The sequence below is a fragment of the Boleophthalmus pectinirostris genome, unplaced genomic scaffold (assembly GCF_026225935.1).
Source record: "Boleophthalmus pectinirostris isolate CB_2022bp ecotype Guang Dong unplaced genomic scaffold, ASM2622593v1 HiC_scaffold_21, whole genome shotgun sequence".
Lineage (NCBI taxonomy): Eukaryota > Metazoa > Chordata > Actinopteri > Gobiiformes > Gobiidae > Boleophthalmus > Boleophthalmus pectinirostris.
In genome coordinates, this window is record NW_026571175.1 from 809,468 (window position 1) to 833,577 (window position 24,110).

At 43.7% G+C, this 24,110-nt stretch overlaps 3 protein-coding genes across 7 annotated transcripts; all 3 read right to left on the reverse strand.

The window, feature by feature from the left end:
- Window positions 1-467: 467 nt before the first annotated feature.
- Window positions 468-12,032, reverse strand: LOC110156497 (zinc finger protein 3-like). 2 transcript variants are annotated; one of them, XM_055157450.1, is made up of 4 exons: window positions 11,893-12,032; window positions 9,232-9,428; window positions 4,737-4,841; window positions 468-3,154 (listed from the first exon to the last, which is right to left on the reverse strand). In XM_055157450.1, the coding sequence occupies exons 2-4, from the start codon at window positions 9,404-9,406 to the stop codon at window positions 2,022-2,024; spliced, it is 1,413 nt and encodes a 470-aa protein (XP_055013425.1). In that variant the 5' UTR covers window positions 9,407-9,428; window positions 11,893-12,032; the 3' UTR covers window positions 468-2,021. The 2 variants fall into 2 exon arrangements, with proteins under 2 accessions (XP_055013425.1, XP_020776354.2); XM_020920695.2 differs by lacking the exon at window positions 11,893-12,032 and having other exon boundaries at window positions 9,232-9,725.
- Window positions 10,151-12,066, reverse strand: LOC110156517 (zinc finger protein 90 homolog). Of its 4 annotated transcripts, none has more exons than XM_055157451.1 (3): window positions 11,926-12,066; window positions 11,691-11,838; window positions 10,151-11,247 (listed from the first exon to the last, which is right to left on the reverse strand). In XM_055157451.1, exons 2-3 carry the CDS (start codon window positions 11,767-11,769, stop codon window positions 10,364-10,366), a joined length of 963 nt encoding a protein of 320 aa, XP_055013426.1. In that variant the 5' UTR covers window positions 11,770-11,838; window positions 11,926-12,066; the 3' UTR covers window positions 10,151-10,363. The 4 variants fall into 4 exon arrangements, with proteins under 4 accessions (XP_055013426.1, XP_055013427.1, XP_055013428.1 ...); XM_055157452.1 differs by having other exon boundaries at window positions 11,915-12,055; XM_055157453.1 differs by lacking the exon at window positions 11,926-12,066 and adding an exon at window positions 11,466-11,545 and having other exon boundaries at window positions 11,691-11,796.
- Window positions 12,067-13,803: 1,737 nt separating this feature from the next.
- Window positions 13,804-23,378, reverse strand: rnf139 (ring finger protein 139). Its single transcript, XM_020920703.2, has 8 exons — window positions 22,826-23,378; window positions 20,533-20,968; window positions 20,130-20,349; window positions 19,882-20,029; window positions 18,986-19,092; window positions 18,662-18,913; window positions 17,784-18,017; window positions 13,804-15,811 (listed from the first exon to the last, which is right to left on the reverse strand). The coding sequence occupies exons 1-8, from the start codon at window positions 22,986-22,988 to the stop codon at window positions 15,314-15,316; spliced, it is 2,058 nt and encodes a 685-aa protein (XP_020776362.2). The 5' UTR covers window positions 22,989-23,378; the 3' UTR covers window positions 13,804-15,313.
- Between the last annotated feature and the right edge of the window lie 732 nt (window positions 23,379-24,110).

Here is a 24,110-nt window from a genome sequence, read left to right on the forward strand (position 1 = left end):
AGCGTCCTGTCGCCGCCTGCTGACGTCACCGCGTCAGGACCATGTGCGGCCTATGGCCAGAACAGAAAGGACAAGAAAGAAATGATAAAAGAAATATATAATAGAGAAAATATTACCGAGACAGGATTTATCTGCATCACTGCAAACGCAGACGTAACATCGTGGCTCTATTATGGCTCAAATCTGAACTGTTCTTGAAAATGTGTGAAGCTTTTGCCTCTGACTGAAAGCACAATATCTACACTCTACTTTCTTTTAAGTTAAATATTATTGTGATTATTTGTCTTTCTGTTTGTCTCAGTTTTGTGATTATAAAGTCTTATTCTTTGAATTACTTTATGTACAAAAACTGTGTGGAGCACAGTTTAATATGAATATTCCAAAGTCATGGTCAATATGAACCTTTTTGTCTATTTTTGGCTCTGATACAAAAATAACTTGGTTGAAAATTATTTTACAAAAGCAAATAAAACACAGCCAACACTGTATTTATTACTTTACAACATTCATTAGAGTAAATGTAGAACACTCAAAACCATAAAGTTACCAACAGAAATCCACTTTTGTATTTTATTGAAGTGGAAACAGGCAGAGGCTCCCTCACATGTGAACTGCTTCAGAGATGTCATGATGCATTTGGATCTAGAGAAAATGAGACACTCTTTACAGGGTCAGGAAGATAAATTTAACAGGATATGGTCACCTTTTATTAGCTTATTTAAAGAAGGTATTTAAACTCCTATTTAAGTCCAAGCTATATGATGGACTTGTAATATGCACCTGTTCAACTTATACACTTTGGTGAAATATTATTACTTTTTGTCTGTGTGAATGTTCAGTTGCTTTTATTTTATTTAAGTTTTTTTATTATTATTATTATTACTATCAACATACAATATTTATAATCTAAAAGGGTCCTAAGATATTATATTAACAAATATAATGACATGTATATTTCTGTATACTTTGCTTGAAAGGCTGATTCATCTTTTTGACATGTCTGATGTCTTATTTTATGGACTGGCACTGTGTCTTGGATGTCAAAAACACAATAAACAGAGTATTAAAAAAAAAGAAATCCACTTTTGTTTTCTGTTGAACAGTAAAAGAACAGCACATACCTTCAGTCGACTGTAACACAGATTCAGGATTTAAACATGACTATGGTAAAAAGACTGAAGAAAAATATTTACAAATGAAAAAGTTTTTTTCATGACAAAATGTAAAATCTTTTTGAGCCGTTTGGCTGATTTAAAACCTCCAAAACGTAAGTGTTTTTAGTCCAAACTGATTTTAGTGCTCAGAGTTCGTCCCTGTTTCACTAAGGAAGTTCAGATAACTCTGGTTTAAGAGTTAACGCAGGGTTAACCTCCCCCGAGACAAACTCAGAAAAATCAGAGTTTTCTGTTTCATGAAACAGGTTTGGAGCGGAGTTAGAAAACTCAGAGTTAGTAATCCCTGAGTTCAGCAGGGGACATAAGCCTTGATCAATGAATCCCAGAAAAGGAGATTCACCATGACAACAGTAAACCACAAAGTCTAAAGTTTAATATAAAAGAAATGTGGAGGAGCACATGGTTCAACTTCTCTATTTTAGTATGAACCAGGCCTACATCATTTTGTTGCAGTGTACTTAGATAAAAATGTTTAAATGATCTTATTGATGATCTGATTTTAATATCTGATTTTAAATTAAATTAACCAATTACAATTTATTTGTTAATCTAAGCTGTTGAGGATTGTAGCTCATGTATCCGAAATAAATTAAATTTTAAAAGTGAACATGAATTAAAGTATGATCCACGGATCTAAAGATTTACACTCCCCAACACACTGCAGAAGGTGACGACTGATCAGGCTTTAACTACACACAAGTGTCCTGGTCCAGACCTGCTTTAATCCTGGTCCAGTCTCGGTTCTGATCTTTTGTCAATAAGTAGTTTCAGTCCCACTTGAGTACTGCTTTAGGCCCAGTCTAGTCCATCTTTAAATCTGGTTCAGACCCGGTTCAGTCCCAGACTTCAGTCGATGCTGCAGTAGATGAGGCTGGTACCTTCTGGCTCCTGGTCGGTGTGGACTTGTTGATGATCCTTCAGGTCCTGTTTGTTAGTGAACGTCTTGTCACAGTCTGAACAGCTGAAGGAGTTCCGTCTGCTGTGGATCTTCATGTGAGCCTGGAGGTGGTAGTTCCTGGAGAAGCTCTGACCACAGACTGAGCACCTGAAAGGTTTCTCCCCAGTGTGGACTCGGATGTGGCGGCGCAGGTTGGACGGACAGGTAAAGGCTTTGCTGCAGAAAACACAGAAGTGACACAGCTTTTTTCTCTTCTCGCATTTGGCGAGAGGTGGAGCGGGCACAACATCTGCCAGATAACTGCTGCCGTCACCGCTCTGGTGTTTGGTCATGTGACGCTCCAGGCTACTGCTGCTCTTCATGGAGATGCCACACACTGAGCAACTGAAAGGTTTGTCCCTGTGCACGGGGATGTGCCGTTGGAGGTGATAGACCGAGGCAAAGCCTTTGCCACACATGGTACAGAAGTGCCTCAAAGACACAACTCTCCTGGAGCCCGCAGATATGACAGTGCCCTCCTCTGGACCGCGGGGGCTCTTTAAGCACCTGTGTTTGATCTGGGACAGCGCAGCGCCCTCCTCAGGACACTGGGGGGTGTTGTTCTTCAGGCTCTTGTGTTTGGACATGTGGCGCTCCAGGTTACTTTGGGTTTTTGTTGACAATCCACAGACCGAGCAGCTGAAAGGTTTGTCCTTGGAGTGGACGACCATGTGAGTCTTGAGATGGTCTTTCCGGAAAAACTTCTTCCCACACACTGAACAGCTGAAAGCCTCATCCGAGTGGATCCTCATGTGCCGCTTCAGTTCATAACTCCACTTGTACTTTTTATCACAGAACAGGCAGATGTGAGCACCACCTGCAGGAGGCGGAGGAGCTGTAGTCTCGGGGCAGGCCTGGGATAGGTCCTGGGATAGGTCCTGGGACAGGTCCTGGGATAGGTCCTGGGATAGGTCTTGAGATAGGTCCTGGGGCAGGTCCTGGGGCAGGTCCTGGGGCAGGTCCTGGGGCAGGTCCTGGGGTAGTGGGGAAGTTTCTTCCTCCTCAGTCTTTACACTACTCCCGTCCTCCTCCATCTCAGACTCTGGAACACAACAGTGAACAGTCACATCAGTTTATTAGGTGAATCTGTCCATATGCTGGACTGTAGGTAATGAGACTTTTGTAGTATCAATACCTGCTCAAATGAGTTTCTAATTTCAACACTACAGTGCACAAAAAAATTAAAGAAACACTTTTAAGACACATCTAATCTCAGTGTGAAAAAAATTTATTAGATATTTATACAAATATGCACAGGACAATGTTTTAGGAACAAAGACGCCACCTCATTTAATGCAAATGAACAACAAGAGCAGATGAGTGGCACCGATGAGACAAGCAGAACTGGTTTTGCGTGTGGAGGCCATTTCAAGTTTCTCCCTCTTGGTCTTTTTTGGTTGGTTTTCCTCAAGTGCTGATTTGCCTACACTGATCATCATTACTGGGAGTATGAGGCTGTTCCTTAACCCTACAGAAGCTGTACAGATTGTCCAACTTCTCCAGGATGGCACGTCTGGACAGGCCGTTGCAAGGACATTTAATGTGTGTCCCTGCACAATCTCCAGAACATGAGAACAGGAGATTTCAGGAGACAGGCATTTAGCAGGACAGGGCAATAGAAGGTCCTCAACCCATCAGCAAGACCCATATCTGCTCCTGTGTGCCTGAGCCCTACAGAATGACCTCTAGCAGACCACTGGTCTGAATGTCTCTGCCCAAACAGTCACAAACACTCTTCATGAGGGTGGCTTGAGGGCGTCCTGTAGTGGGCCCTGAGCCCAGCACCCAGCACTGTGGAGCTCCATTGGCATTTCCTAGATGACAACAGAATTGGCAAGTCCACCACTGGTGCCCTGTGCTTTTGACAGATGAGAGCAGGTTCACCCTGTGCACCTGTGAAGAGTCTGGAGAAGATAAGGAGAATGCTGTACTGCCTGCAACATGGTTCAGCATGAGAGGTTTGGTGGTGGGTCAGTGATGTTCTGGGGAGGTAGATCCATAGAGGGACTCCCAGACCTCTACCAACTAAAAACACCCATCTGACTTCCATTAGTTATCAGGATGAAATCCATGAACACACTGTCAGACCCTGTGCTGGTGCAGTAGGTCCTGGATTCCTCCTGGTGCACGACAATGTCCAGCCTCATGTGGCAAGAGTCTGCAGGCAGAACCTGGATGATGAAGGGATTGATACCGAATGGCCCTCACGATCACCTGACCTAAACCCAACAGAACACCTCTGGGACATTATGTTTGGGTCCATCAGACACTGTCAGGTTACTCCTCAGACTCTACAGGAGCTCAGTGATGCCCTCACACAGATCTGAGAGAACATCCTACATGACACCATCCATCATCTCATTAGGATGTTGTCAAACCTGCATAGAAGCATGAGGGGGCCATACAAGAGAAGCATTTTGAGTTGCAGAAATTAAATATTGGGAAAATGGACTGTCCTGCCACATCATTATTTCACTTTGATTCAAAGTGTTTATAAAATAAAACCCTCTATAAGATGAAAATTGTATTTCCATTAAAAGAGGTGGCGAGTCCAGGTCCTGGCCTTCCTCACAGGGGGCGCTCTGATCCTTGGACGATTCCTGTGGAGTGAGTGTCTCCTGTACCTGAAGGGGGCGCCGTCTCCTCTGGCTTCACATAGAGCTGTACTGTGATGACGTCACTGCCTGACTCTTCAGAGTGGGATGGTTCTGGCTCTGGCTCTGGCTCCTCTTTAATGGAAAACAATAAAACATGTGATGACATTTGATTTGAACTCTGTGTGGTGTTAACTGCTCACAAAGAAGGTTTGTATCAAATCTGTACAAAGACATTTGTAATAACAACAGGCAGAACTCGATCAAGTTATGAACTCCATGAAATCAAGAAATTCACCTGGAAATGACGGACTAACTGTAGGATTTTATATTTGTTTTTGGGCCTTCATTAAAAATCTGTGACTGTTTGTACTGAATGAGTGCCTCAAAAGACCAGAAATGTCAACAACAATGAAGCAGGGGATTATATCACTAATACCAAAAACTGGAAAAGATAAATCAATAATTGAAAACTGGAGACCAACCTCCCTACTAAATACAAACAATAACATTTTAACTAAAATACTTCCTAACAGACTCATAAAATATTTACCAGCGTATAAGCTCAAATAACAGACTGGTGCTCGACCTTATTGATTACTCTGGTCTCAGAAATTCTGAGGCTCCTCTGCTATTTCCAGATTTTTATAAGACATTTGATTCAAATGAAAACTCATTTATATTACATGCCCTTAAAATCCTTGGATATTTGGATCAGTCTTACTGTACCCAAGTGTTTTTCCTTCATATCTCGAGTAATCATGAGGTTAAAGGTCAAACTGTATTCCATAGAAAAGAAATCTGGTCTTGTCAATTCACAAATAACTTCTGGAAACGTGTCACAGCTCCTGTCTTGTATCTTTGGTTGCAAATGCAATTTTTATTTATCTACTGAAGACATAATAAGATATCTACAACTCAACAATAATGAACTAAATCGTATCACCATCCTAATTCTAATTAGAAAATTCTATATAGACAATTCAAAATTCCCTGAAACTCCCATCAAATTTGATCTTTTTTTGAATTGGCCTAAACATTTATACAGAGACTATTCAAAATATGAGGAATAAAAAGGACTGTAGAATACTTCACCACAAACTAAATCATACTAAACTAATCATATCTTTTCTGTTGTTCTCCTTTATTATCTTTTTCTTTTGCTTCCTTATTTTGAAAGCTGTTAATACCTATTTGTTAAATATTTGCAAAACAATTTGTACTTAAACATTTAAACATTTCTGTCATGTGTTTTGTTAATTCCTTGTGTCCTTCAATTTTAAATTAAAGCCGCGCGCGGCGATGGTGGCCCTCGCCCCGGGCACGCACCGCCCCCCCATGCGACCTCCGGGGACTCGCGACCGCCCCGGCACGCCACCAGAAAAATGACATAGTGTACCTTTAAAATTGGATAAAGTGAATGATTCTAGAGACAAACTGTAGACACTAAGCCACAGGTCACGTGACTTTAATGGTCAAGAGCACTGTCACACTAAGACTAAGTGCATGAAAACACATCCTCCACCAGAAAAGTTACATATTGTGGCTTTAAATTTCTCAGAAGTGAAATTATTCGAGAGGCCAAAGTGTAAAACTAGGGCATAGGTCTTACTGACTTTTATGATGAGGAGTACGTCAGTGAATGTTTTGGCAAAGTTTTACAAATGAATGTAAAACTAATTTTATGTCACACAATAATAAATTGTGTGCATTCATATAGGTGGTGCTGTATCCCTGATAACTGTATTTGACATATCAATGGAATAAGGGTCATGCAGTGTATAACTGATAGAAATGTCATCACAATCGGACAAAACATGTGCATATAATAATTTTTACAATATTTTTTGGAGGATTCTCTGTGCCCCTGCTGGCCAACCGTGAAAAATACACCATGACTGTAATAGACATTTTTGCTTATAATCATGCATAGAATTTAAAGGTTTTATGGAGGATTTTTTTTTGTTTCAAGTTGTCAATGATAGCATTATAGAGATGCAGTAGCCTTGTAATTATGATGACCAAAAAAAAGAGAATAAAAATTCATCAACTCTGGACGTGGTGGGGCTAAACATTTGCCAATAGATATCGACACTGCCTCGTTATCTGTTAGCTGACAGGCTGTCAATCAATCTCCCTACGTTTCTAGCGTAACTGACTTGCCTGCGCGCTGCCGGTACGTGGTTTACGTACGCCTGTCACGCAGTCCACAGACGCAAGCCGCACAGACGCTGTTTACTCCACCAACGCAACAGTTCTTAGCGGCTTTTTTTGACCTATATCTTCCTCGCAGTTCGCACAAAGTTTGTTGCAATGGCAGACAAGAATCCAGGAGCAGTTCACCGCAAAAGAAAGTCCGTTTTTGAGGTCGCTGAAAGAAGAAGACAAGGGGAAAAGCAGCGAAGCCAAACTAAGGTGATTCTTGAAGATTCATTCCAGCGATGGCGCGACTGAAGCAGACGCAGGGTCTAAAGACTGTCGCACTGGTCGCCAAATTACTCCTGGACAGGTCACTTCTGCTTATTATGAAAACGTACTTTATTTCCAAGAGCTAGACAAACGTTTTTCAGGACACGAAAGCGATATCCTATGTCTGAAAACGTAATTTTCAAGGCAAAGAAAGAGTCCGCTTGCTGCTGCGTGTTGTAGCTAGTTCATTCGCACGGAATCTCCGCGCAACCTTTTCTGCACCCCTTTCCTGCTCCTGTCCCCGCTGCCCGTTCCGCTCTTCCCCCTGCTCCTCACTTCTCCGGGCACGGAATCTCCACGCACCGCTCCCCTCTCCCCTCTCCTCTCTCCTCTCCCTGCTCCTCACTTCTCGTCCACGAACGAAATGTCCGCACACTCCTCACTTCTCCGTCTTGCCTAACCAACACTGTAGTTAGTTGTTTACAAGTCATGTGCAGCGCACCGGCTGTAAACAAACCAGTTTCTGGCGTAAAGAGGAGGCGGGAGGAGGCGTTTCTACGTAGGGAGCTGTAGGGGAGGGGGGGTGGTTTCACGCATGCGCAACATTTGAAAAAGGACAAACAGTCGCTGGATTTCTCGTTCCTTGGAAAATCCTCTATACAACCTTTAACCCCCGACTTTGGTCCAAGTTTGATAATGTTGACATTTCATGTCTAAGGTAGGGGGCGCTATACTGTTCACTTTTCATATGTTTTATAGTTTATTATATTCAGACCAATATCTCGCATTAGTGATTCAAATTTCAGCACAATTGAACTAAGCATGTCCCTGTAATAATTTTAAAAATATTTTTTGGGGGATTCTTTGCACCCCTACTGGCAAACCGTGAAAAATGCATCATGTCCGTAATAGACTTTTTTGCTTTTCATCATGCATAGAATTTAACTTCCGAATTTGGTCCAAATCCGATAATGTTGACGTTTCATGTCTATGCTAGGGGGCCCTATAGAGTTCACAGTTCATATATTTTATAGTGTATTATAATCAGGTCGATATCAGGCATTAGTGATTCAAATTTCAGCACGATCGGACTAAGCCTGTGGGTGTAATAATTTTTTTACTATTTTTTGGGGGAGTCTTTGCGCCCCTGCTGGCCAATGGTGGAAAATGCATCATGTCCGTAATGAACTTTTTTGCTTGTAATCAAGCATAGAATTTATGCCCCGAATTTGGTACTAATCCAATAATGTTGATGTTTCACGTCTATGCTAGGGGGCGCTATAGAGTTCACTTTTATTAAATTTCATATTTCATTACATTCACACCAACATCACGCAATTGTGTTTTGAATTTGAGTTCTCTAGGCCAATGCCTGTGGCCGTGACAGGTCACCGAAAAAAGGCGTTATTCGCCGGCGTGCTACGGGCGAACCGTAAGGAGTATCCCAAAAAAACTTGGCAACTTCTGTGAGTTCATGTCTGTAGATGTGACATGTCAAATCTGAGCTCATTTGGACCAAACCCCGGGGACTTGAATCTTTTTGTAGACCCCCCAAGTCAAAACAGCGCCGAATTTTTGATCCAATATGGCCGACTTCCTGTTCGTCATAGGGGTGCACAATGATTGGCTTTTTTGTTTGTCTCCTTGAGTTCTATCACTTCTCCGAATTTCGTGACTGTACGACAAAATATGCCTCTCAGCCTCCCATTCATTTCAAAATGTTCAAAATTCTAGGGGGCGCTGTTGAGTGGGGGGGCTTTGGGCATAGTCGCGATGCCCATTTTATGAAATTTTTCACCGGGCCGATCGATCTGATACCCGGTTTGGGGACTTTTCGTCGATGTTTAGGCCCTCAAAATCGCAATCGTTTGCAAGGAAAAATAATAATAAACAAACGTAAGAAACCGGCGAAAAACAATACCCCTCGCCCCTAACTTTGTTAGTGGCGAGGGCCAAAAAGGAGCTTAGGCACCAGTTAGATGAACTAGGAACTCTCCTGGAGTTGATTGGAAGAATCTTTTCAAAGCTGAGCAGAGCGCAGGAGGAACGTTACCAACCCAAACACAAAACAGTGCTTCCTGACAGAAAGATCCAAAAGAGACGCCCTCCCCGGTACCTGTTTTGAGTCCCTGTCCTCGTGTGTTGAGCAGCTGCTCCAGTGCGTGTCTCTGTCTCTGTGTCTCCTCTTTGTATTCTGACATGGTTCTCTCCAAAAGCTCAAAGATTTCATCTGCAGCCACAGACAGACGCTGCCTCACCGCCTCCCGCAGCTGCTCCGACACCAGACACATGTCAGCACCCCAGGGAGACACACTGCAACACACCTGCTGTAGATCTGCTTTTGTCCTGCTGTAGATCTGCTTTTGTCCTGCTGTAGATCTGCTTTTGTCCTGCTGTAGATCTGCTTTTGTCCTGCTCGCTCGGTTCTGGTTTAGTCCTCGGTTATAACTCCTTTATTCTTGGTTTAGCGCTGGCTGGGAAATGACTTTCTTCTTACTTAACACCGGACTGAACATTAAAGTTATCTGAGTGTGATCAGGACAAAATAAAACATTATTCAGAGACATCTTTGAAAAGCAAAGCCTTTGTTTAGGGCGCCATTTTGAAAGGTTTGTGTCACGTGTCCTATTTTATTTTCCGCTGCCACTTCCGGCTCGAATTTATTTAATTTTTGATGTATTGAATTATTAAAATAATAGTCAAATAGCTCGCATTTATTGCACTTAAGCTTATGTCACTGTAAAATTAAATAGTTGTATTTTTTGTTCCATTCATTGTTTTAAACAGACTAAACATATAACATATATAATATATAACATATTCTTCGTGATGCAATGAGAAGCTAAAATTATAAAAATCTAAAAACATTTGTCCCAAACCACAGAAAAAAGGCTCCAGGGTCTTTTAAAATCTGACATAATAAAAGCATGAATAAAAAGTACAAACATTCATTGTTATTTGTGATGAAACGTGCAGACATAACTATACTTGAACAATTCATTCCTTAAAAACACTGACACACACTTGTTCAGAACTGATCGCAAAATGTAAATTTATTTATTCTTCATGAAACAAAGGAACTTCCCTGAATAATTCAGACTCAGTCAGAAAAAGTCATTAAATCATCTTATTTTATTAAATTGGTCAAATCTCTGAACCAAGGTCACAGTGTGATTCTGTGGTTCCGTGCTAAGAGTTGAGTCTCTGGTTCAGCTTGTGGGTGCTCTTCTCTTAGATCCATGTCTTCTTCACACAGTCTGTGGGGTGGGGGGGATGGTGTGGTGTGGGCTCACAGATGAAAGTGTCTGTGTTTTGCTGCCCCCTGGAGGCTGGTTGGTGGTGCAGCACTCATTCCTCGCAGTGTGGGCATCCATGTGCTTCCTCAGACTCTCCCCTCGGGAAAAGCTTCTCCCACACACTGAACAGCTGAAAGGTTTTTCCCCAGTATGCACAGTCATGTGACGCCTCAGGTGGTTAGCACTTCGGAAAATTTTTCCGCAGATCTGACACGTCTTCGTACCAGCCCCTGAAAGTGTTCGGCCGGTGTGGATGGCCACATGACCCCGGAGCGCGTCTTTACGAGAAAAGCTCCTCCCGCAGACCGAACAGCTGAAAGGTCTCTCTCCGGTGTGAACTCTCATGTGACGCTTCAGCTGCCACTCTGCCCTGAAGCCTTTAGCACAGATTGAGCAGAAGTGACGCAGAGCGCCACCTGGGGGAGACAGAGGAGTCGCAGCCTCAATCCAGCCCAGGGTCTGCTGTTCCAGCGCCTGACACTGAGGGGTGCTGTCCTGGGGCTGGCTCTGGCTGTAGGTGTGACTGTGGAGCTGGTTGTGTTTCTGATTACAGATGTGGTTGTGGGGTAGTGCGGGGGTCTGGTCCTGGGTGGAGCTGTGGTTGTGTGTCTGGCTGTGATTCTGGTTGTGGTTCAGGTTGTGGGTGGATTCAGGCCAGTCCTGGGTCTGGTTGTGGCTGTGGCTCTTACTGTAGGTGGGTGTCTGCTCATGGGTGTGGTGCAGTTGGGGGGTGTGGTTGTCCTGGGTGTGGTTCTGGTTGTGCGTCTGGTTCTGGGTGTGGTTGTGGGGCAGCAGGGGGGTCCACGTCTCTTCAGTCTTCACCTCCTCCTCATACTCTGGAACACAACAGTCACATGAGCAACACCAGAGGCCCCCACAGTCTCCACAGGTAAGAACACCTTAAAATGTTCCTCTTTGAAGCAGCGACATCAGTTAAGAGCACAAACTAAACCCACAGTTTGAGCTAAGATGCCAAGCAGCAACTCTGCTGGGGGAAGTATGTAACCTGAGCACTAGCCTCTGTCTCCTCCTCCTCACTGTCAGCAACATTCACCGTTCATTTGTCCACAGTCTGTTACTGGCCCACGTCTGTTTCTCTGTTGGATTTCTGTTGATTAAATCCATGATCTTGTTCTATATTGAGCAAAATGGACTCTTATGGTCTCTGATCATCTTTAAGCCATGTTATAATGCTGTTCCGTCCTCAAAAGCAGACCTGGACTGTGGACATTACATTACATTACATTAAGTGTATTATTTGAGAGAAAGAAGCACTGACCTGTTTTGAGTCCCTGTCCTCGTGTGTTGAGCAGCTGCTCCAGTGCGTGTCTCTGTGTCTCCTCTTTGTATTCTGACATGGTTCTCTCCAAAAGCTCAAAGATTTCATCTGCAGCCACAGCCAGACGCTGCTTCACCGCCTCCCGCAGCTGCTCCGACACCAGACACATGTCAGCACCCCAGGGAGACACACTGGGACACACCTGGGACACACCTGAGACACACCTGAGACACACCTGCTCAGTCTTGTTCAGACCCGCTGTGACCTGCTGTTGTCCCGTTTAAACCTGGTGTAGAACTGTATTTGGTCCTGGTCTAGGTCTATATTTAGACCTGTTCGGATCCTCACGGGCTTAAACTTTCGCTTTGTTTAGAAACATTCAACTTTTGTGAACCACAGATTTTTTCCTAAAATGTTTCGCGTGTTCCGTCTGTTGTTGTTCATGGCGCCATTTTGAGAAGTGACGTCATACTCACTGCCGCTTCAGTTTACCTTTCAAAGTAAAACTCAATACGTTTTTAATAATTATTAAAATTATATATATTATTTAAATTGTTTAATTTTTTGTATAGTCTATAATGGTATTGTCCTGCAGTTAAGTCTGAACCATTAAATAATACAGTTTAGTCTTATATTATAGTAATTCAAAATGTGCCGTATTAAACATTCCTCGTTCTTTTCAAAGTAATTACTGTCAGAAAAATGTCAAAACAAAATAAAGAAATTGCATGAATATCCCAGGCCAGCTGAGAGACATAGTCCGTCCAGTGTGGGACATGCTCTTCACCTCAACGGTCTGATACAGTGACAGCGTCACTGCCCGGGGACAAGAACCACGGCCCCGGACTCAGAAGAGCTGCTCTTCGTCTCAGCCGCTTCACACTCGGGTCTCACCGTCCCAGTGCTGCAGGTCCTGATTTGATGAAGCCATGAGGACAACAGCATCTGCAAACAGAAGAGATGATCCTGTGTTCCCAAACAGGGGCCCCTCTGGCCCCTGACTGCATGAATAAAACATCAAAATTAAAGCCACAATATGTAACTTTCCTGATGAGGAGATTTTATTGTTTTGCCTGGAGTGTTCCATAGAAAGGCATTAAACATGTCTGACTTGCATTTATTCAATTAAAGCTGTTTTTATAATACAAAAAAACTTGAAACACAGGCACTCACTGTGAGCAGACCCCAGACCTGACCTGTACCTGTACCTTGGTCTGGAGGTAGATCCATCAAGAGAGATTTTGGACCATCCTCCAATATAAATTAATAGGATAATTCTGAGCCCCTAAAACTCTGGAGCCCAGGACAATAGAACTCATTGTTCCCTGGTCTGCTGCCCTGCTGGGGGTAAAGTCTGCTTGTTTCTGTGGAAAAAGTTTAATGTAGGGCTGTGATTCCATCATGTTTCAGTTTAATGCAGCTCTGTGCTCAGCTGCTCTTTCCTCCTACAGGTCAGTGACAGGTGGACTTAAACAATCACAGAAAAGAGTGAAGTCTCGAAAGAAATTCTGAAAATTGTGAAATGAATTTTTAGGCATATCACCCCCTCTAGTTTAATGCCATACTGTGAATTATTCTGAACAAAACAATAACACAGCTGACTCTCCACCAGAAAAGTTAGGTCGCATTCCTTTAAATTGGATCTATTCTGCAAAATGGATTTTGAACAGGTTTTACTGCAGGTGTTTCCCTGTCTTCACCATTGATCCTGTGAAGCTGTATTTTGTATTTGGAGTGATTCATGCATATTTGAGTCATCTTTAAAAGCTTATTTCCAACATGCCCCTTTTCACCACTACAGGTACACGCCCACTGTGACGTGCGCTCTTCCTTCTGCAGTTTTATTTTCTTTATCTGTGATACACGTGGGATTCGTCAGGATTGCACGCTACTGTGATGAGTAGTTATCCAGGATGGGGAAATCTAGGAGGGACCCACAGCATGCGGCGCAAAATCTGTCCCACTGGGCATCACAGTTTTCTAACGCAGAAATCAGCTGACTTATTTATCAAGTCGTTTTAGGTCATTGCAAATTAAAATGTCCAAATGATAATGATCACAGGTGTCACAAGCACAATAAGTCTGCTTTAAAATTCAAACATCAAACTGCCCATATATTTCCAGTGTTGTCTTTATTCCCAAAATAAACCTTGATTAACAGCATTTCGCAGTTTATTTTCCTGATCCAAAAGTCGGGGTAAAGTCTGGTTCTGCAGCAGTTTTGGTTGTAGCTTCAAACATTCACTCGTTCATTCAAGCAGCAACTCCAAAAAGCCCTTTAATTTCAAACGTTTAAATACTCATCAATTTCATAATGTTTTCTTCCTCTTCGGAATCCTCGAGCTTCCTGCAAAATCCAACGTGGGACTGAAAGCGGTTTATGACATAAATAAATATAGAGGATTTTAAAATAATGTTCACATGTTCTCGAACTCAACAGTTTTGCCAGAGTTCCAAAGTAAATCTCCCTCCCATAGACTTTAAAAATAAATATTAAAAGTCTCTGTACCTGATTTTTTATTGTATTAAAATGTGAAAAACAGAACTAGTTCATTGAAACAGTTTGCAGTGGTCCAAAGTTATTCCTCACTTACTTTATGCATTCAGAGCATCCAAATGATTCACCACAAGGAGTTTCTAAGAGTTTTTCACAACTCTGAGTTTTGCCGTGATCATAAAGCTCACAACAACTAGCATATTAATAGAACTTCCTGATTATCGGACAATAAAGAGCATTAGAATTAGATGCAGACAGTACACAGTCGACTTAGTTTAACCTCAAGAGCTGCTTGTACTGGGGAGAGACACTATTTGCTCAAATAAATGAGAAAAATCAGGTGCAGGGCCTTTAATAGTATAAAGGCACAATGCTTTGTGGTAACTAACGTCCAAAAACACATTTAAAACTTAAAATTAATAACTTAGTGGTTTGTGAAAATTGTAATAAATGTATAGATCCTGTGGTCATTTAGCCCACAGCAAACGCTCAAACTTTAAATACTATTATTTTTGTCCCAGACAGTCTATGGGAAAAAAGGAAAGGACAATTTACTTTGTGGTGGGCAGTCACTGTTGAGCTCCAATGGTTTCTAAAATAAAAAAGGATTAAACCAGGAACATACCAGAAAAAACCCAGGGAAAAACTCAACACTGAACCACGATTTGAGCAGATAAACCAGGACTAACATGAGACTAAACCAGGAGCAATCCAAGGTCCAAACCACGTCTGTTAACAGCCAATCCCATTTAGGTGGAAATAGGACAAATTAAAAGGGGGTACATTTGGTTAATAAATATAATTAAAGGGCCCATAGTCTTGGTTGGTTAATTTTAGACCTTTAAGACCTGATTTAGTTTAGCAGGACTTAACCAAGACCATGAGTAAAGTCTTGGTTCTTTCTAAACTTCCATCGTCTAAACCATCGGAACTGCAAGATGTGGCTGGTGTGGTTCAGACCCAGTTCAGTCCTGGTTCAGACCTGGTTTATTCCCTGGTTTAGTCCTGGTTCTTTCCACCATAACCACCTCAACTGTGTGGGTTTGTGTCATGAGGAAAGTAGCGGCAGAAGACCTGGTTTATAGTCCTGGTTCAGACCCAGTTCTTTATTCTAGATCTTTTTGGCTCAGTTCTGGTCTGAGTCCGAGTCCTGGTCCATGTATTCTTCTTCCGGTGATGCTGCTGTGTTCTGAGTTCCCCACTCGTCTGAATCATACTCAATACTGTCATTATCATTTATCTCTCCTCTGTCCTCCTCTGCTGCTCCTTCTCTCCTCTCCTCCGGGCGCTCCTCCTCCGCTCCCTCCTCCCGCTCTCTCTCGGCGTCCTCGTACACAGCGGCGCCGTTGTTGTTGGTGAACGCCGCTCGGTCGGTGCTGTCTTCGATGTAGACTCTTTGATGGCACATGGGGCAGGTGTCTTGAATATAGAGCCACTTCCTCAGACAGAGCGCGTGGAAGTAGTGGTTACACGGCGTGATCCGAGCAGACGCGCTGAACTCCTGGTAGCAGATGGCGCACACGTCTCCAATGTTGTGTAACTGCGCCCCCTTGAGCTCGGGGAGGGAGTTGATCTTCTTCACAGCACTGCGGCGGTTGATGAAAGTCCTCCATCCGTTCTTCGCCTGCAGATAAAAGTATCGAAAATCAGACACTAATCGATTAATACCGTATTTTCTGGGCTATTAGGCGTTCTGGATTATAAGGCGCACTGTCATTAAATGGTCTATTTTCAAACTTTTTTCACAAATAAACCGCACCAGACTTTAAAGGAAACCCAACAGTGTGATGGGTGAGTGGTTTTGTTTGTCTGTGGTGTTCACGGTGACTCTGGGCTTTGTTCAGTTGTGGCGTGTAGGGAGGGTGCTGTCTGGGACCAACGGATTGTCGGTGTGTTCGCAGTGACTCAGTTGTTCAGTTGTGTCTAGAAGTGGCACATTGCACTCGTGGCTTTTTGGTTAGTTCCTCCGTTCCTTGTCGGTGTGAAGTGATGAGTGTGTCTGTGGGTGTGTTTCACTGTGTGGTCGCTGCCTGCTCCGTGTGTGTTTGTGGCTTTATAGTTTACTGAAGTCGTGCTGGGACACCCGAGTGGATTCGTGTATAGGGCGCTCTGGATTGTGGGTCGCTCAATCGTTTTTTTGATGGGGTTGGAGGCTTAAGAGTGCGTCTGATAGCCTGAAATATACTGTAGTTTGCAGTGATATCAGGGTGTTCTACATGCATTTCTACAGTGATATGTTCAGCAGTTACTATTGTGATACAACGCAAACACAGTCTGGAGATAGTCTGAAAACTCGACGAGATTTAAATAGCACATTTTACATTTCCAAGCATTCAAGGTCATTTTTAGGAGTCTGATTTTGGACAAAAAGGTGACAGTGATTAACTGAAAACTGAAATGTGATGTGAGAGGGACATGTTGTTTTGTAACCTGTTGTAATTCCAGCTATTATCAGATTGTGTTAATGGGCCCATATTGCACTTTTTTCTGATGTATGTTATGATGTTGTTTCCTCATCACAAACACACAGTACCTCGCATTATCTTTTGTTTCATTCACACATGTTAAACACAAAAACCCTGCATCTTTCAGCTGAGTTCTTCTTTCGCTCTGTTCCACCTTGTGATGTCATGTGGTAATGTGGTCTAGTCTAGTTTCTCATACTTTTGAGAGACTCTCTCCGCTCTGCTCTTCCAAACCTAAATTAATCATGAATTTAATCAGTTGGTCTCTCAACACAACTGACACCATCTTCTCAAAAAAGAACTTGGGTTTGGGGGAACCTGCGTGCCCCACCGGGACGTTTGCTGTGAGCTACACGATGGACGGTTGGGAGAAGTGGCACATCTGTGGAGGACATAGAGACATTTATCTATTCAGAACCATGATTACAGGACTTTTGCTGATTGGATTAGGCATGGCCCACATTTTTTGGAAAACTCAGAACACCGAGGCAGCTGTTCAAAGCCCCTCTAGGCTGCCCGACTGGACTGAAACGGGCAGAGGTGTGAGCACTCAGACTGTGACTATAAACCACATTTATGAACTGTGAGAAAACCATGAAGACACTCACAGCCCTGCAAAGACAAACACACAGACACAGAGGTCAATATGGACAAAGAGAGAAGTCGTGGAAACTGAAATGCAGCTACTTGCACTAACCCCAAAACTTATCTGTTTTTAGCCTCCCTCATCCAGCACTGGCCTCGGACAAGCCCTCTGCTGGAACAACAAGTCTCCTCGAAGGACATAGCAGGGAGACTCTTTTGCATTCTTTTGCACTGACACCTGTGGATGTTGACTCTGTCTGGGACGATGCCAGGCAAAGCGACTCTCCAGGCCCTCCCCACATCCCACACCTTCGTTGTTGTATTGTGTTTTTGTATTGTATTTTTCCTGTAACTGTAAGGGTTACTCAAACATGTGTGAATGAAACAAGAGCCAATTTTGATTAATGTAGGACATTTAAACTAAAGCTCAGATTAAAGTCTAACTTAAGTAACAGAGCTTCTAACAGAGTGGTGCCTAGAGTTAGCATCACAGCCCCAGGTAATGCTGCTGGATGATTTGCAGAGGATCAGTAGTGACCTCAGTACCTGCAGGTAAATGTTGAAGTAGGCGTGCAGACACATCATGCAGGCACGGATCTTGCTGCCGGACTCAAACATCATGGTGTAGGCACCATTTCCGAACATGACCACGCCAAACAGGAACTCAATAATGTTTCCTGTGGAGCGCACGTAGTACACGTAATCATCCAGCTTCTCCCACAGGGTCACTGAGAGCCCGTCTGCCATAAAGAGCCCGTACACCGTCAGGGAGACCATCACCTACACACACGGGAACAACACGATTACTCAATGCATTAGTCTCATAAGTCAATTTACAATTCCACACTCAGTGGTGCTAAGCTACTATTGTAGCCACAGCTGCCCTGGAAGCTCAACAGAAGCGAGGCTGTCAATCTGCACCGTTGACCCTTCACACCATCACTATCACTCACACACACTCCACTTTCATACTAGGCAATGTGCGTGAAGTGCAAGGACACAACAACAGTTTTTGACTGATGCCCCACTGTGGCACCTGGAGCTCTCAGTGGTCTCCCATCCAAGTCCTAACCAGGCCCGGCCCTGCTGAGCTTCAGAGACACAGAGACACAGACACACGGACCCACACGGACCCACACACGGACCCACACACGGACCCACACACGGACCCACACACGGACCCACACACGGACCCACACACGACCCACACACGGACCCACACACACACACACGGACCCACACACGGACCCACACACGGACCCACACACGGACCCACACACGGACCCACACACGGACCCACACACAGAAACACACACAGAAACACACACAGAAACACACACAGAAATACACACAGAAACACACACACACAGTGTGGTCCAGTCCCTGGTAAAGTCCCTGGTCCAGTCCCTGGTCCAGTCTGTTACCTTGAGGCAAAGCTCCACACAGAACGCTGTTACTGCAAAGAGCCAGGTGTTGAGGGCATAGTGTTTCCATAGTAACAGAGAGAGCAGCACAGGTAGAACAAGCAGCGCAATGGACACCAGAAGAACAGGGAGGTGGCGTCGCAGAGACGAGACATGAGACGCGCTCAGGGACATCAGCACCGGGTCTGCCATCCCGTGCACAAAATGGAGGATCGCCGTCAGCAACAGGCACATGTTTCTGCTCAGACGCACCTGGACACAGCAAAGAGCCACTTGTGTTGGATGCCCTCCTTCTCCATGTGTCAGATGCCCTACTCCCCTTACCAGTCTCTCCTCTGGGTCCAGACTGCTGAGTCCAGTCTGAAGTGCCAGGATGAAGAACAAAACCGGAGCCACGAAGCCCAGACGCTTGTCCTCCTCCTCAGTGGAGCCTGAAGCAGAAACAACACGCTCTTTACTCCCGTCCTTCAGTGCTTCTGGGTTAAACCTGTCAGGAGCACTGGGATCCATCTCCAGATTTTGAGCTAGTCTTGGTCTGAACTACCTGGAGGATTTGACCTGTTGTGCATGTTTTGGGTTGATGGGGGAAACTCACAGGGAAACAGCGAGAACATGTAAACTCCACACAGAAAGGCTTGGCAGTTGAACCCAGTGCTGCCCAAACAACTGTATGTGGTGTGTATATGTCAGTATAATGAAGGGATGGGTGATGTATCAGTACGAGTATCGGTATAGACTGATATAGATACAAAACTTCTATATTGATATTTGCTGAAATAAATTCTCAATACTGTTATCTGAACTGACTACTGAGTTAAAATGAAAATAGAAGAGCATTATATGTCTGTATGTGACACAAACATGTAACAATTTTTTTTAATTATTATTTCTTTTAGTAATTTGTGAAGGTTATTTTAATTTAAGATAAAACTGTGTGCCTGGCTATGTATTTAAAAAGCTAAATATCAGTATCGTCTCAAAAAATAAGAAAAAAATATTGGCCCATCCCTAGTATAATGGCACAAAAAAGAAAACTTAAAAACTGATTTAAAAATAAAATATAAAAATAAATAAATAAAAAGAAGACAAACCTGCTCTGTCCAAACAAAGGTATAAAGTCATACATCTGCACTTCTGTGTTTAATTCACATTGTGCCTTTCACATTTGAAGGCACATTTTAGCACATTTCTGATGGATTGTAAAAGTGTGTATGAGTTACCGATGAAGGCGAGGATGCTGAGGCCGAGGTAGTGTGCGACAGACGAGATAACGGCGCTCATCCCCAAAACTGTGAGCGTTGAGTCACAGCCGGAGATGATCAGATTGGACAAGAGCTCGCCAAGCCCCTCCCAACTCAGCATGCCGGCCTATCAGAGGAGAGAGGATAACAACTCTGCTATAGCAACACTCAGAGAGAGGAATCTAACCAACAACCTCCTCACTGAAAGGAGGAGACAGGGTAATCACCTGTGTTTGCGCTGTGGTGTCTGTAGTGCCTCCTGCTGGCTCGTGGCCCTCCCGGCTCACTGCTCGGATCACGTAGATCAGAAGCAGGGCCTGAGCAGTGACGCGGGTGAGCCAGAAAACCCGAAGCACGTCGGGGAAACGAATCCTTTTCCAGGTGTCCTCCAGAAGCAGCTGCAGGCCGTAGATCCGGTACATGTGCCGCACCAGCAGATACACGTACCTGAGGACGACAGCCAAGAACTCACTTATTAAACATGGATTTATTAAAGGTGGCCAATGTATTATCTACAAGATTATCAAAATGATGTTTTGGAAGCTATGTAGAAATTGGAATCTCAAAAAAGGTCAGCTTTTTTCTGAGTTAAAATACAGCCTCTGTTGTAAGTGTGATACCTGCACTCACCTACAGGAGTAGTAAAACCACCGGAGCCTGACGGCGAGACAAAACAGTGTGGTCAGAGCCAGCGCCAAACCCGAGAAAACAGCCACAAGTTGCCGAACGTCCACCGGGAGCTCCAGCATCAGCGCCCACAGCGGCATCACCACGTCCAGAACGATCAAGGCCGCCAGCAGAGAGTGAACCCTCAGCAGACAGATGAACCCGATACCGAACGCCAACTGCACCGCGGCCAGAGCCAACCACACCGCCGCGCCGGCTCTGGGCAGCAGGCGGAGAGCGGACGCCGAACTGTGGAGCACGCCATGGAAGTCTGAATGCGACGCCGCGTAGTAGTTCACCAGGACGGAGGCAAAAGCCAGAAGAACGCCCAAAAACAGAGAGTAGAATCTGAATAGGGCTTTTTGAGAAAGGAGCAGGATCACCAGGGACACCAGCACACCTGAGGGATGGAGAGAGAGGTGAGAGATGGAGAGAGAGGCGAAAGACAGAGAGAGAGGCGAGAGACAGAGAGAGAGGCGAGAGACAGAGAGAGAGGTGAGAGAAGGAGTGAGAGGCGAGAGAGACGGAGTGAGAGGCGAGAGAGACGGAGAGAGAGGCGAGAGACAGAGAGAGAGGCGAGAGAAGGAGTGAGAGGCGAGAGAGACGGAGAGAGAGGTGAGAGAGACGGAGAAAGAGGTGAGAGACGGAGAGAGAGGTGAGAGACGGAGAGAGAGGTGAGAGAGGTGAGAGAAGGAGGGGGGAAAGAGTAAGAGAAAGAAAGGGAGAAGGAGGGCAGAAGAGGAAAGAAGGTGATAGGAGGGATGAAAAGAGAAGGAGAAGGGAGAGATAATTGTTATGATAGTTATAGACAAACCAAACAAAACACGTGTTAATAAATAAAATGTTACTCTTCGCAGCTGATGTAACTTACATTCCCTAGAGGTAAGATGCTAACTGGAGGTGCTGTTGTGTCTGCAGCTCCTTTACTCATTGGACTTTAATCTGAGCTTTATTTTAACACAATCTGACCAGAAAGAGAGTTTTCTCAAAACTGTGACTAAAGTTACATTTGTTGATTAGACATTGTTTAACTGATGAGTTTAACTACTGGGACAACAAGAGAAGTATCTTCATCACTCAATCATTCAATCAAAGCCTATTCTAGTATCAATATTTACATATATCTGTTCTACGTATATCTGTGTGGTGTAATGTTCAGCAGTTATCATGGTGACCCAATGCACACATTAGTAAACATTGTCCAAAAAGTTTCAAGAGTCTGAAAACTCCTGTGCACAATTCAGATTTCACAAGTCAGGTTAGATTGTGTTCAAATCTTTCGCAGTCTCGCAGAGCTCCAGACAGAGCAGTGTCTACTAGGGGTGTGCAAAAATACTGAAATATCGATATATGTGATGATACAGTGCCGATATCGTGCACTGCTGTATCAATATATCACCAAGAGTAATTTTTTGTATATTTTACTAAATGATTTTGTTACAGCCACAGTTTTGTTGCTTGTTCAGCAGAAGGACACTGATTTATGCAAAACCTTTGATATTTTTACTGTTTTGATGGTTAAAATGGTGATGATTGATTTTATATTAAATTTACACATAAAGTATTTTAACAAAGACTTTTAGTATGACAGCCATGATTTAGACATTATTTTATTGAACCGTATCGAATTGATATAAAATATATCGTTTTGAAACAAAAGAGCACTGTATCGAGGTATGTATCATATTGGCCTCTTAATGCATCACACCTCCAGGGAATGTTGATGACATCAGATGCAAAGTATAAAATTCAGTTTTTAATCATTCTACTGCAGGTAATCTCATATGAAACTAATTTGAAGAATTTGTAATAAGAGCCCAAGAACTACCTTACTAATAATGACTTTAAACTAAATTATAACTTTTATTTTAAAACATTTCACTCTGTTATACATGATAAGATTCTCTAACCTTTTTTTTATTTTATTTTTTTTGCTGACAGTGTTAAAGTGGATTACATAATGTTAATATACAACAGTCATCTGACGTTTGACCCAGTGGCTAAATAAACAAACAAGTTTAAGCCACATTTGAGCACGTTAAAGCATTTAAAACTATATATTCGGGTTTAAATGAATGTCTAAGTGACTTTTGGAATGACTTTTATGTGTTTTGTTGCGTTCTTGCTCCGTTAAATAGTTTGGAGTTGGACATAGCTTCACACACTCATTAGCCTCGTTAGCATTAGCTTAGCATTAGTCGCTAGCTGTCAGTTTGTTGACGGAACCGAAACGGAGCCGAAACTCCCTGCTGCTTACCCACGGCCCGGACCGACAGCCTCCCCGCGGTACCGGCCCATCCGGCACCGGGCTCAGAGTACGAGTTTAGGATGGCGTCGATGATGAAGATACAGGGCACCCGGAGAGCCACGTCCAGCGCCGCCAAGGCCCGCTGGTTTAGCCGGCTTTGAGGCGAGGCCATGGGGCTGTCAGCGGGGCTACAGTCCGGTCCGGAGACCCATGCACTAAGGCTACACCGATGTCCTCCACCGGCTGCGCTTGGATCCGTGCACTTTCACTTGTGTTGATCCCAGTAATATCATCTGTTCCTGTCCGCCATGTTGCACCCCCTGTTGCTCCTTCCACTTTAGTTTATTTTCTTGTTTAATCAAAGTTACACGTCGTTAAATGTGATTTCTATGGCGTGGATGCACCGGACACTGGGGTTGGTCCTGTTTAAATCTCGCTGTTACCGAAAAGTACACAGAACAGCTCAAAAAACACATTTGTTCATGATTTTTCACACTGCTTCCTGCATCGGTCTCTCAGGTTCAGACGCTGGACGTAACGCTACGCAACTTCCTCTGAGGAAGCGTGCTGCAGTAAAACAAGAAAAAGCAACAAGATTTCATTATGTTAATGCATATATTCTGAAATTGACTTTGTCCTCATATAAATCAATACATAAAATATGAATAGTACAAACGTTATTTACATACACTTTTGACAAAGTAAGGAGCTTGTGGGTTAGACTCCTGGGCTGCGTCTCATTTCTTTCCTCACCTCTTTCTCCTTGATTCCTCTCCTCGATTCTGCAAGAAATGGATGAGGAAGTTCCATCCACAGAGGAGACACTGGGAGAAGAGAGGAGTAAAGGAGAAAGAAGCAGAGGAGCAGAGGAGCAAAGGAGCAGAGGAGAGAAGAGCAGAAAGGCACGAGAAACTAGCTGAGGGTGAATGGGACAGCCTTTCCTCAGACACTGGTTCTGCCCAAAACGACCCTGTAGTATGCTGAAGCTTATTTTATGTTGTTAGTCCAAGACTTTTAAAACAAAGTCAGACCAAAGTCTTCATTATTAATATGTTTGATTTCTGTAGAGATCAGAACTGTGGCCAAACCTCCCTGTCAAAGCCTGATTTGGTCAGGCTGGGCCTGGTTAGTACTTGGGTGGGAGACCACTGGGAAAATCAGATACCACAGTGGGTGACAATGGCAAAAAAAACACGGTCATTGTGTCCTTAGGCAAGACATTAGGCAAGACATTTCGTCTAGTATGAAAGTGGTGTGAGCATGGCAAGTGTTGGCGGTGGGATGGGCCCATGGC

What these genes read in the sequence shown, in the direction of transcription:
- LOC110156497 (XM_055157450.1), bottom strand. Translation starts at nt 9,406, where the DNA reads ATGTGTCTGGTGTCGGAGCAGCTGCGGGAGGCGGTGAGGCAGCGTCTG. An exon ending in AGGACAGGGACTCAAAACAG is followed by an intron (nt 4,842 to 9,231) that starts GTACCGGGGAGG and finishes TTTCCATTAAAG; the next exon opens with AGGAGCCAGAGCCAGAGCCA. An exon ending in GGAGACGGCGCCCCCTTCAG is followed by an intron (nt 3,155 to 4,736) that starts GTACAGGAGACA and finishes GTTGTGTTCCAG; the next exon opens with AGTCTGAGATGGAGGAGGAC.
- LOC110156517 (XM_020920716.2), bottom strand. Translation starts at nt 11,859, where the DNA reads ATGTGTCTGGTGTCGGAGCAGCTGCGGGAGGCGGTGAAGCAGCGTCTG. An exon ending in AGGACAGGGACTCAAAACAG is followed by an intron (nt 11,248 to 11,690) that starts GTCAGTGCTTCT and finishes GTTGTGTTCCAG; the next exon opens with AGTATGAGGAGGAGGTGAAG.
- rnf139 (XM_020920703.2), bottom strand. Translation starts at nt 22,988, where the DNA reads ATGGCCTCGCCTCAAAGCCGGCTAAACCAGCGGGCCTTGGCGGCGCTG. An exon ending in TGGTTTTACTACTCCTGTAG is followed by an intron (nt 20,350 to 20,532) that starts GTGAGTGCAGGT and finishes TGTCGTCCTCAG; the next exon opens with GTACGTGTATCTGCTGGTGC. An exon ending in ACTTCAACATTTACCTGCAG is followed by an intron (nt 15,812 to 17,783) that starts GTACTGAGGTCA and finishes TTTTATCTGCAG; the next exon opens with GCGAAGAACGGATGGAGGAC.